This window comes from Cheilinus undulatus, linkage group 20, assembly GCF_018320785.1.
Source record: "Cheilinus undulatus linkage group 20, ASM1832078v1, whole genome shotgun sequence".
Classification (NCBI taxonomy): Eukaryota; Metazoa; Chordata; class Actinopteri; order Labriformes; family Labridae; genus Cheilinus; species Cheilinus undulatus.
Window position 1 is genome coordinate 38,538,562 of NC_054884.1, and position 13,193 is coordinate 38,551,754.

General features: G+C 40.3%; 1 protein-coding gene across 5 annotated transcripts in view; it reads right to left on the reverse strand.

Annotated features, from left to right (window-relative positions):
* Positions 1–16: 16 nt before the first annotated feature.
* Positions 17–13,193, reverse strand: part of abca5 (ATP-binding cassette, sub-family A (ABC1), member 5) — a 48,708-nt gene continuing 35,531 nt past the window's right edge. For all 5 annotated transcript variants that reach the window (XM_041815191.1, XM_041815189.1, XM_041815193.1 and 2 more), the window contains 14 exons: positions 13,015–13,155; positions 12,868–12,936; positions 12,696–12,787; positions 12,316–12,439; positions 12,027–12,144; positions 11,846–11,937; positions 11,509–11,684; positions 11,323–11,398; positions 9,435–9,529; positions 8,942–9,061; positions 8,705–8,857; positions 8,540–8,619; positions 8,380–8,435; positions 17–5,657 (listed from right to left, as the gene is read on the reverse strand). In XM_041815191.1, coding sequence (XP_041671125.1) covers positions 5,517–5,657; positions 8,380–8,435; positions 8,540–8,619; positions 8,705–8,857; positions 8,942–9,061; positions 9,435–9,529; positions 11,323–11,398; positions 11,509–11,684; positions 11,846–11,937; positions 12,027–12,144; positions 12,316–12,439; positions 12,696–12,787; positions 12,868–12,936; positions 13,015–13,155 — 1,533 coding nt within the window. In that variant the 3' untranslated portion in view covers positions 17–5,516. The remainder of the gene's footprint in view (positions 5,658–8,379; positions 8,436–8,539; positions 8,620–8,704; positions 8,858–8,941; positions 9,062–9,434; positions 9,530–11,322; positions 11,399–11,508; positions 11,685–11,845; positions 11,938–12,026; positions 12,145–12,315; positions 12,440–12,695; positions 12,788–12,867; positions 12,937–13,014; positions 13,156–13,193) is intronic.

Consider the following 13,193-nt stretch of genomic DNA (forward strand, 5'->3'; position numbering starts at 1 on the left):
AAAACAGGACCATATATCAGTTTGATTGAACATTTATTCATGAAAAGGTCATGTTAGAACCATAGAGTTAATTAATGGCAAGTGTCCATCCAGACATGCGGGCGATACAGGAGGAAAATACAGCACACAGCTAAACCACAGTCTTTAAAAAATAAAATCAGTGCACAGATAATCTTACAAAGATTGCATAATATAAAGAAAGGTTATAAAATTTCCCAGAAATAGTGCAATAATATCACCACCAGGAAAATGAAAAAGAAACCTGCTCCACTTTCAAAGCCAAAGGTTTAAATGCTCCATCATCATTTGAGCTAAACAATCGTTTGGTTTCTCTTCAGTGAAATGCTTTGTTTTTGTTTGTTTTTTTGTTTTGTTTTTGTTTTTGTTTTTGGAAGCAAGGGGAGGAGAAGTGCACAGAAGCTGATGTTATCTGGGTGGCTAGGTTTGACTAAAACAGACTCTGGAACCCACAATGAATGTGAGAGAATGAAAAAAGTTGTTAATGTGATCAAACATTGCACTTGGGAAAACAAAGAACCTACAGTGTGTACATAAATATGTAGATGATGTCAGCAGTCCTCACCACATGATTAATCTGTTAAAGAGCCAGTGTTTTATCTAGTCCCCTTCGTTGGGAACAAGGCTACATGTGTGCAAAACACCTTCATAGAAATTAACTATGGTTTCATATTCTAAATGACATAATCAGTGGTTCTCAACTGGTGGGTCGGGGCCTGTAAATAACCCCTGTCCTAACAGCATGGGGGCATCAGACAGTGCATCATATTGCACAGAATCACACTGTATTATGTATAATGATATTAAATTCTCTGCCTTATAAGTTTCCCTTAAATACTGTGACATCTAGCGCTTCTACTTTAACTATGCAGAAGCAGAAGTGTGGTACTTGTTGTTGACATGCTTTGACAGTCATGGGACCAGCAGTTTTGCCTCCTTGTTGACACAAGTCAGACATGAACCTCAGCAATTAATGCACCAGCCTCCACTTTGTAAACCAAGCTAACAAGCTCTATGGGTCAGGAAATTGAAGGAAATAATCATGGCAGACACTCCTGGTACCATGCTATCTCCCTCTTTCCTTGATCATCATTACAGTGGGGTAAAAACAGCACACTACATTGTGCTTCACCACTGGAGGGCTGCTCATACACTCTAAGAGAGCTGCTCATACACTCTAAGAGAGCTCAACAGCATGGCTACAGAAGTGAAATTCCCATAGTGGATTTGATTATTAGCTATATTATCAGAAGTGTACAAGTTAGGCTTTCAATGAGCTACCTCAGTGTAAGCTCCTGTAGGAGACAAACGTTTGCAAGATTTCACCCGCTTTTTTGAGAAAAACATGGTTTATCAAGGATCTCAGCCAAAAAGACTACTGTACCCACAATCCTAGAGTGTCACAGCCTGATTGGTGGAGTCACGTCTGACTTTCAAATGTTGGTGACAACAATACATGCCGCCGTAGAATGAAGCAATTTATATGCAAACTTTGACAAGGGTAGAACAAAGGTACATACATGGATGAAAGCCTGAAAACTATCCTGATGGACTGTGGGATATGTAGTTCCTTCTGTTTTTGAGTGCTGTTTTTGCGCCAAATGAAGTGTTTTACAGTCATGAGTATTCAGGAGCTGGTTAGCTTTGCTCATGCACTAAAAGCACTGTAATAAGGATTTTTACAAAAGGTCTATGGTGGATATGAATGCAGCCAAAAAAGAAGGCCAGCATTCTTGAACTCTTTAGGAAACATGAGCTGAGCGAATTTGTTGCAGACACTTCCTCTTGAAGCATGCTGTTAAAGAAGTTGCAAAGCTGCTTTCACTATACAGAGAACATGAGTTTGGAAAAACAATCATGGCAGTGAGTCTCTGATATATGGAGGCCCAAAGCAGATATATATCAGTGTATTTCATTTTATCCTGTTTTTTTGTAATAAAAGAGTGCCTGTTGGTTGTTTTCACGAGGCTCATCTTGTTGTCTTTGGGATTACAAAGCTAGTTTTCCCACAAGTATGCATTTAATTCTACAGAGCTCTGGAAAACAACCAGAATTTATGTTATCACTAGAGATACATGGCATTGGTGTGACATCAATGGTGGCAGTTACTAGCTTACAAAGTGAATTACTGGCACCAGCAATTCTAAAAATTTCTACCAATTTCAGTGTGCTTTAAAACTGAAGTTTTAGGTCTGACCTCAATTTATACATTGCATCGGCTAACGTGAATTTGTACATATAAGCACAATGGATATCGTCAAATATATCACCAAATATCCTTCATCGTTTTCACATCATAACAGAGTACAATAAAAAGCATTTATGTCCCCACTGGGGTTCTGTAATGACAACCTTTTCCCTCCAATACATTTGAGTGGTTGTCGTTTTCTCATTTCCCAGTGAGTCGGTCCCGAAGCTGGACCAGTTGAGAACCACTGGACATATTTACTTCAATAAAGATGCACAGACATTTCTTCCACTCTCCATCTGAAGTTGAGCATTAGTCTTTAGAGAGTGTAATTTGGTGTCATGTCTGTAACGGGTGTTAAAGTGAATGATACTTGGTGAGGCTGGCCACACACTAAGATTTTGGGCTTGATTCGAGGCTTGTAGCGACTGATTTTTTTTGTCCAAATAATCCTTAAGTGTGGGGGTTCTGTATAATTATTTGACTTTGCTGGATGAAGCCAGAGCCGGAAGTTGGATGTTAGAGCTGAGAATGATGTCACATCCGAGTTGATTATGTTGCATTTTCCATGAGCTTGTAAGAGTAAGGAACAGCTGGAACAACTGTAGGAACACGCCTACTAGGTATTTTGATGAGACAATACACCATCTCTACGATCCACAATCAAAGCCAGCTCTCTTTAAAGCACTACTCCGTGCTCATATTAAATACGGTAGGACAGGAGATGTGGCACACGAATCATTCACTGAGAAATCACGGTTTAATTGCTGTTCTGTCAGGTGTAGTCGCCGGTGCTGTGTAAGCATGTTAGAACACGGGTCACTCTCTACGTAGTTAGGATTACACGGCAGATTGGACGGCGCTGACCTCAGATCTACAGTTGCCCACATTTTTGAAATCAGTCCAGGTTTGAAAAACCTCTGGTGTGTGGCCAGCCTAAGTCAGCTCCTGCTCATTTCATGATGACCAAGTGGGTGAAAATGGTAGATAAAATCAACAACAGATAAACAGCTGCTAGTTTAGCAAAGACATGAACGTGTAAAACCAACAACTACAAAGCCCAGAATTCATATTGGGTCATTTATTTCCAATAAGCATCTATAATTCATATCAAAAACCTCTTTAAAAAGCTTCAGTAGACAGACGCCAAAAAAACTTCACAATGTAGTGTTCTAACCTACAAACAGGGACAAACGCCACCTTCCCGCTACTCGACCAGAGAACAAACACGTTCTCTACAGGCTTTTCAGGCCAGAGTTTGTGTTGCTGCTGTGCTCGGTTGTAGTTTGTGTTTCATTAGCCGCCCTTTGTTAAAGTAAGCCCTGTCATACTGTCAAGTAAAGGATGAGAAGCTGCTCTGTTAGCACGTATAGGTAAATAAAACTCTCCCACCTCTGATCAGGATCAGTAGAGATGCCCTGATTGATTCAAAACTTTAACCAAAAATGTGCATTTCATAGACTGGAATTATGGAATCATTCTTGTCACAAATTAGATCACAGATGTGTAGTGGTAACAAAACAATTATCAGGGCATCCCTAATGATCAGTAATAAAATAAACTCACTCCAACAAACCAAATATTTCTCAAGTCTGTTCCACATAAATCTTAAATTCCCTTTAACCATCGTCCTCTACCCTGAATGTCAAGAAGAAAATTACAATTTATCGGTTTGCTGATAGGTATTGCACCAACAACGCACCTGCATGTACGAATATTAGATTATGCAGAAGTAGCCACAGCTACACAAAATATATACAACACAATTAACACGCACACTCACAAAACAGGCTAGATAGAGTTAACGAACACAGCTGTGTGAGTCAAAGTGGCACCAAAGTGAAACAGAGTGACGTCAGGAGAGCAGTCACCGCTGTGTTACAAACCCTCCTCTTACCGGAGGCCAAATGTACATTCAAAATATCACAAAAATCCTCGAAATCCCAGATGAAAGAAGTCCCAAGAGCTCTCAACAAGCCCTGTATGGATCGGATCACACCCTCAAGTGTCACATCTCACCATTGAGGTTATCTGCCCTGGCTTTTATCTGACAAGGGCAGTGTGCTACATGTACTGGTGTGCATATTCTATTCTATATTCCCATTCTATGGGCTCTAGTTCAAAGCTAAACCTGCAGAGGAAGGCCACGGGGTGTCGAACCCTCATCCCAACATCCGTCTGACTGCCACATCCTCAAAAAGTCAACCTCATCATGAGCGTGCATGCTGAAAGTATGGGAGCCCACTGGAAAAAGAAAATATGGACTAAAAATTCCAAGAAATGTCTAAATTATAATGGTAACGTCTAACAATAAGATAAAAGTAAACTTATGGAATTAAAAAGACACAGTTAGAAGATGATAATTCTGACTTTTTGTCTTAAAGCTCTGATTTTTTTCATAAATGCTTAGCTTTCACATTTCTCCTTCCTGTTTTGTTGTGGCAGAGAGGGGCTTCCACATGAAACACTCAGTCCTGGAGAATGTAATGTGATGTACAAATGAGGCTCTGGATGTTCAGATGTGCATGCTGGTGTTAAATGAGGAACAGAGACTCGGGTCTATCACCTGGGTTCAGACGGGGCGCAGAAGGTTTAAGGACTGAGTTGACCAAACAGGCATTCAGGACGTTTCCTCTTTTCTCCGCCCCTTTTCCTTTTAAGAACTATTATGCAAACTGTTTTTGCATGTGCTACCAACACATAAAAACAAAAGGTACTTGTCTGCTTGGACGTGTGAGGAGGTGTGGTGGTGTGTGCTTCAAAGATGTGCTGCTTTGGTACAATCGTGGATGGAGCCCAGTTCTGGTAGTGCTATAAAAAGATTTTCACAAACACAACGAGAAGAGACGAGCAAACACACCGACTGTATCGTCTCCTTCAGAGGAGAACGGATGGAAAGATTATAAAGCATAAATAGATTATTCATATATAGTATATGTTTTCCTTTGACTGACTCCCTGTGAAGATAAAAAACACCATAAGAAAGAGGAGTAGTGTCGCATCGGTGTGTCGAGAAAGACTCCAGGCCCCTCGGTTAGTGCGATTCAGAAAACACGGAGCACCAGTGGTCAAGGGTTACACACATGCACACCTCAGAGCCAGAAAGACGGGCCCTAACAGCCCTGAGCCTGAATGCACACTCAGCTCCAGTGTGGGTGAGTCTTCACCCAGGTCTGTCCCGTTTAAGGGCAGTGGGCGTCTGGTGGTGTGTGGTGTGCGAGTGCTGGCGTGAACCCTCAGGGTGAAGCCTGGCAGTCGGGATCGGTTCAGCGCTGGTCAGTCACCAGCCTGCAAATGTCTCAGCCCGAGTTTAAAGCTGGTGCACGATGCTGTCCGTGTGGTTGACTGAGACGGGCCCGTCCTGCTGCAGACGCTGCCACTGGAAAGTCGTGCTGAGGGAGCCGACTTCGTCCTCCTCGTTCTCCTGCTCCTTGGCAAACTCCATGAACACCTGCAGGAAGAGGAAGAGTGGAAGTCACTACATTTACACTCTGAAAAAAACCCAAAATGATTTAGTCTGTCTAATGTCAGACTTCAGAATGTATGTGAACATGTCAGACTGAAATAATTAAAACCAAATTTCCTAAACTCAAAGATTTGATTTATTCTTGCATGTTTACACCCCAATTTGACCCAGATGGGCCTAAGTGTTCTCCTCTTTTTCTAGTTCCTGCATCTGTTTTGATCTGAAAGTCAAACAGCTTCAGCACTGAAGTTGAAGTCGTGTTGTCATCTGCCTCAGAAATCACCCTAAGCTGGACAGATAGCATGCATGAAATCTGTGCCAAAATCAAAATGTAAAGTATGAAATGTATGAAGCTGTAAAGCTTCCATGTTTTCACCCAGTTAGTTGCTTGTTTATTTGTTACCAAGGCCAACACTAAAAAGGTCCAGTAGGGGTGTCGGTTTGGCTCTGTCATTTACAAAAACTCTAGTCCTTGAGGATCTGGCCGCAGGTTTAATTAGGGCTGGGTGATATGGCCCAAAATGTAAATAATGGTATATTTTCTCTCTTTGCTGTAAATGGATTATATCACAGCATTATAAAATTAAAAGAGATAATGCATTTAGATGCACATTCAGGTGCCACAGTCCTCATTCTCCTCCTAAAAAAGCCAAACTCCACCTGTGTCTGAGCATAAGATCACAGAAAAATGATTTTATAAGCTTCTGTGTGCACTTTAAGGATGTTTCCCAGTGCCTATATCCCTATTCTATACTGTGTGAAGCACTCTGAATTGCCTTGTTGCTGAAATGTGTTATACAAATAAACTTGCCTTGCCTTGCCTTATTCCACCAATTGCATGTTTAAAATGCATCTAAGTGACTAGTCAGAAGAGAAGAAAAGGCTCCGAAAACCAGTTCAAATTCATCACAAGGTCATTGTTAAAGCAGGAACATGATGTGAAGTTGGTAAGCTCAGTAGAGGCTTTGGCTAAAGCTAGCAGCTAGCTCAGCCAACATTTGTTCCTCTTTGCAGATTAATTTTGTACTTAATGTGATTTCTCATGAGTATAACCCTCAACAGCCTCCAGACAGTTTCTATTAATATTTCTAGTTCAAAACACTGTCATACCGCGCTGTTCCTATGAGACACTTGGCACTAAGCTTGTCATGTTTGCATTCAACAAAGAGCCAGGGACAGCTTTGGCAGGAAGTCAACTCAATTTGATATCCTAATTTTGCCGTTGAGCCATAGTTCCATTTTTTGCAACTGCACCTGTAGCTTTCAGTTTCATTTTGCTCCTGCTGAGGTATGCCAAGCTGCTACAGACAACATTAAATATCCTGATGTGGCAATCACAGTAAAAGCCCTTGAACAAAATAACAACTGCAGACTTAAGAAGGGACTCTTTGAAAATAATGATTTTATTATTGCTATAACTCTGCATCAGCAGAGATGCTGGTGAGTGTAAGGTGAAAGTGGCAAAAAGGGGTAACGTGGCAAAAAGAAGCAACAAAAATGGGCAAAAATGGGTAAAAAAATAATAAAGTGGCATAAATTGACATGGATGGGCAAAAGGTAGAAAAAATGTAGCAGGAATGGGTGAAAAATGTCAGAAAATGGCAAAAAAGGAGCAGAAATGTGCAAATTAAGGCAAGAAGGGGCTAAAGAGGAAAAAAGTGGCAAAAATGGTTGAGAAAGCAAAAACTGGATACAACTGGAAAAAAGAAAGTGCTTTCAAGTAGATGAAAAGTGGCAAAAAATGTGTGGAAAGTAGAAAGAAGGGATTAAAATAGTGGAAATAAGACAGAAATGTGTTAAAAGTGTCAACAAAGGACAAAAACGGGAACAAAGTGATGAAAAATGCTCAAAAATTTGTAAAAAGTTGAGCTAAAAGTGGCAAAAATTTAAAGAAAATGGGCAAAAGGTGGAAAAATAGTTGCAGAAATGGATGAAAAGTGTCAGAAAATGGCAGTAAGTGCCAAAAACATGCAAATTTAGGCAAAAAGCTGTAAAAAAAAAAAAGAAATGGGCAAAAAGTGCCTAAAAAATGTTGCAGAAATGGGCAAAAAGTGACAAGAGAGTGACAAAAAATGAGTGTAAAGTGGCAAAAAGAAGTTGCAGAAATGGGCAAAAAGGGGGCAAATAAGGGGTAGTGTGGCAAAAAGACACAAAAACGTGCAAAAAAATTGTGCAAGTATGGGCAGAAAGCAAAAATAAAGTGGGAAAAAGTGACAGAAAGTGACAAAAAATGACGAAAAGTGGCAAAAATTGACAAAGAATGTGCATAATGGGCAAAAGTGTCAGAAAATGGCAAAAAAAGGGGCAAAAACTTACAAATTTAGGCAAGAAGTGGTGGAAAAAAAGTTGTAAAAATTTGTTTGAAATAGTTGAAAAGTGGCTAAAATGGTAAAAGGCGGCTAAAGCAGCATGTGTTTTTTCAGGGGCCAATTCTGTGGCTGGGCTTCATCTCTCTACAAACTACAGCATGTTTAGCTATGACAGTACAGGAACATGAGCCCTATGAAATATGACATGATGTTAGAGACAAAGCATGAGTTTTTCTGTAAAACATTTAAAATCAAGGATTAATAACCATCGTAACGGCTATTATCAGTCAAGCTTTAATACTGTTGCTGTGTACTGTGCAGTGCAGTTGCTTTTTAGGCGATATCTGACCACCAGCTTTAATAAATTGTTGACTTTTGTGCCTTCTCTAACCACATACCTGCTCTAAGGTGGACTGGGAGAAGTTGTACTCTTCAAAGTTGAAGGTTTGCTTGGCTGAAGATGGAAAGGAGATTAAGAGAAAACATGAAATTAAATAAATCAGCAGGTTATTCTAAGACTCAGCAATGTGCACATGTGAAATACCTGCATTTACTCACCACTCTCTAGCTGAGAAAAAGACCTGGCCAGTGATTTGACGTCTTCCATGGGGATTTTATAAACCATCAGAGTAGCAAAGCTGCACAAGAAAATGCAGAAATGAGAAGTGTTTCTACACATTTGACTGACATCTTGTTTTTGTTGTGAATTTCAGAGGGTCTTACCTCTCCTGCCGGGCAGCATGAGGAAAGATTTGCAGGATTTCTTTGTGCAACAGCGCCACCTGCTGGAGCCCCGTCAGCTCCTCTCTGAGTTTTATCTCTAAGCTGTAGCCTTGACCGTATTTTCCTTTTAAATGCTGGATGGAGCCGATGCATCTGATGGAGGAAACAAAGCATGAGGTGATCCGGATATCTGTCCTCTAAAACTACTGAATGATTTAAACAGCCCTGAGTACGAACCTCAGCTGGCCGGACACCATGATGGCTACACGGTCACACACTGCCTCGGCCTCCTCCATATAGTGTGTGGTGAGGATGGCTCCCCGCTGGCGATTCTTGAAAGCGGCTCGAATGGCTCTCCTACAAAGTAAAAACAGAAATAAGGGAGTGTTTTATCATTTAAGATATTACAGAGCTGGTGGCCTAGCAGTTAGGCTGAACCCAATCTAAGGACAACATACTTCTCCAAGCAATGGCTCCTTTCCCATGTTATTCCCCTCTCTCTACCTTATTCCCTGCTTTATCTGCCCCCCTATCCTAGAAGAAGTTAGAGCCTTATAATAAGAATCTAAACGAGAAGACTACCTTTCATCCAATCAGACACAAATCCTTACCAGTTTGTGTGTAGCATATTAGAGTGATACGACTCCACCAACTTTTACAAATCCTTACTAAGCATGTTAATGTCATTTATAGTCAAGCAGCATTTTTTAAATATGACTACCATACTCACCACATGCGCTGTTTAGACTTTGGGTCCATCCCTGATGACGGCTCATCCAGTAAAACGATCTGAGGATTCCCAATCATACTCAACGCAAAGCACAACTGTAAAAAAACAAAAACAACCAAACAAGGCTGATGAAATAAATGCAGGAATTTCGTAGCACTTCAGAATTCATTTTTTTATTAATCTTTATGAGTTAACACTGAGGAAAATAAAGTTCTAGAAGTAAATTTCCCTTTTCATATCCTCCATTGAAACTTCATGAAATCCTTAAAGAAAGATTTTTGATCCTGGAACAAAGACAACACATTTCCTAAATACTCAAGACTATAAACCAGGGCTATTCAGTTAGTTTGGAATGGGGGCCACTTCCTGAAGAAGCATCCATATGAAGGGCCTGAGAGTTCGTGCATGACGCTGTGAAGAAGTTTTCGCCCCCTTCCTAAACTTAATACCTGGTTGTACCACCCTTAGTGGCAATAACTGCAAGCAAGTGTTTGTGATAACTGGCAATAAGTGTTTCACATCACTGGGGAGGAATTTTGGCCCACTCTTCTTTGCAATTTCTTTTTTAATCCAGCCCTATTGAAGGGTTTCCAGCAGGCTTTGGCAATCGGTTGTGTGCTCTTTCATTGCAAGATAATGACAAAAATACAAAGGCTTTCTTGGTTTTACGTTTATAAAATTTTTGATAGTGCATACATATGAGGCAACATTGTTTTGTGGTTCATTTTTATCAAAAAATTTGCTAAATTCTAAAGATAAACTGTACCCATCTCTTCAATGCATAGCCTTACTTCCTGACAAGTACAAACTTTTAGTCCATCTTAAAGGAGCAATACTCAGAACAAGAATAGAGAAAGAGTCTGTGGAGGTTTAGGAAATATCTGAGGTACTATAAGGCCTAAGTTAAAAAATAAATAATATAGGAATTATCACTTTTTAAATCAATATAGATATTTAGGGGCAGAAATTCTACGTACTGGATCTTTTAAGGGCCACTAAAAAGGACCTTGGGGGCCCTACACTACACTACACTGCCATAAATGTAAGCGCAAATTAAAAGGGTAATAAATAATTCTATAATTGTTTTCATCTCTTCAATTTAAAATAAAACACCCATGATTGCAGTTGCTCCAACCTGACATTTAAAAACAATTTCCAGGACAAAAGTTTTTCACCGATCTCACTTGATTTACATTCTAACATTTTAATAAAATTTGTTTATTTTAAAGTTTTTTTGGGGGACTATTCTAAAAAAATGGGTCTTGAATGTCTGAATGGTATGTTACGCATAAAATCTCTTCTGCAAAAAAAATATTTTAAACCGGTGTTTTGACTCAAATTTCAGGTTAATAAAGTATTGCAACTTCTGCAATTGGAAAATTGCAGCAGGCCATATTGTGATTTGATGTAATTTTCAAGAATTGCCCTGGCCTAATCATAAATATACTGATAATATATTCAAACAAAGTAGGTTTCATAGAACAAATCAATACATACATGAACTTTTCTTTTTGTCCATAAGGAAGTAATAGATTCAGACACAAAAATATGCCTGTCACGCCATTGACCCAGACAGTTTCTTATATATCAGTGATCATCAACTGGCAGCCCAGGGGCCACATCAGGCCCCCTGGTTCTTCTCATTCGGCCCCCAGAACATTATCAACAATAAAAGATGTCAGAGGAAAAAACAAGTTGCGGTGTTATGGGCATTTTTCCTAATTACCTCCCTACATCTAATAAAACAACTCCTTTATGCTTAATCCAATTTTTTGAAATCCACCTGTCAGCCATTATTAAGAAATTGAATGCATGTGAAACACATATTTATCAGTACTTCTTGATAATGAGAGTTAAGTATAGTCAGAAATGATGAACATGTTCTCACCTTCCTCTTCAGTCCTGCTGACAGGGTCTTTGTTTGCTTGTTTAGATGGTCTTTAAGCTCCAGAGCGTTCACCACACTGACAACAACAGCAGGCAAGCAACATCTTTTATAGGACTTCTTAAAAAATTAACTGCGAATTTAGGAGTTTGTTCTAAAGTTGTACTTGGTACTTGTTTAGAGACTCACCGTTTGATGATCCCTGGTACATCCTGTCCTTTCAGGCCCTTGATGGCAGCGTAGATCTCCAGGTGTTCTTGCAGAGTGATCCTCGGCCACAGAGGGTTCACCTGTGGACAGTAGCCCACATGTTCCAGAGGATTCTCTACAGGACGGAACTCTGTGCTGTAGTCCCCCATTAGCACCTGGACACAGGAAAACAATCAGTAAACTAGGGACAGCATGGCTGCCTTTAAGTTTATTAGTTAAATGATAGCTTATTATCAAACATTAGTGGCTCATTTGTGAAAGCTTTAATACTCCCCAGCTGAGAAGAAAAGACGAGCCTCAGTATAATCTGTGCTACCTGGCCTGCAGTGGGGTCCGTGTCACCTGCCAGCATGTGCATCACGGTGCTCTTCCCTGCTCCGTTGGGGCCTAACAGCCCAAGAACTTCCCCTAAAAGGCATGAATCATTATTTTCCACAACTTCAGTCGCAAGCCATCCTTTCAAAGCAGCGGCGTACATAACAGTTGACTAAATCTACCTTTGCGAACACAGAAAGAGATGTTCTTCGTGGCCACTTTCCTCGTCTTATTCAGGGAAAAGCCCTCTCTTTTACCCTTGTGCTGCTTCCTCAGGTTACTCACAACCACCGCGGGTTTCTAAAAGGACAAAACACGATGATAAAAGAGCAAATATTTGCTTGAACATTAATGATGTCGGATGAGAAAGTGGAGAAAATATGTCAATGTAAAACCATCTTCCTATAAAGCTGTCAACAGCTTCCTACTTTGGGATAAGCACAAGAATTCATGTAGACGTATAACACATACCTCTTCACAGGACTGGCAGGTGAGCGCCTCCTTCACTCTAGCCTTCTCCATCTGAACATCCTCATCCTCATTCAGCCCTTCTTCAGGATTTCTCTCTACTTTGGGCTTCGACTTGGATGAGATTCTGTGAATTTAAACAAAATCATCTAGGTTTACTCACGCTCACACAGTTATTTCTACGGTTAAGATGCTCCTCTACCAAATATGATTTTGTTGGATTGATGAAAAAAACTCCAGGGTACTCTCTTTAAATAATTACAGTACTGTTTTTTCATGGCAATATCATGTGTACTTCAAAAACCAAAACCATGCCATGAAAATAAAGGCCACATGCCTCTCTTATGGAAAAAGTACAGTTATAACATTAAACTGATCATCACCTGCAGAACTGATCATCTTTCATCGTCCTCCCTCCATAACTGATCTCCAGTCTCCGAAGCAGGAACAGCAGCAAGATGCACTGAAGGTAGGGCTGAACAACCAGACAGAAACAGAGCGTTACAGCAGAAGAACCGCCATCTATAAATGTAGGTACATGAATAAGATACCTACAGCAACCACTGCAATCAGCAGGTTTTTCCATAAGGAGTTTTCTTCATACTGAGAGGGGAGGAAGGTCGCCTGTAAATGAAGAGAAGACAGAAGAGTAGCACATTTTTAAATCAAGCATGAGAGTAGTCACCGTGTCGGAGCTCCTACCTTGGTGATGCAGTTGAGGCAGCCCATGAGAGGGTACAGAGGGTTGAAGAAACACAAAATGTTATGCAGGTTTCTCGACAGTTCTGGACTGTCGAACAGCTGGGCTGACAACTGAACCAAACATGCTGAGACGACACAAACCTGAGGAACAAAGAGCATGTCATTTTCACATCACTATT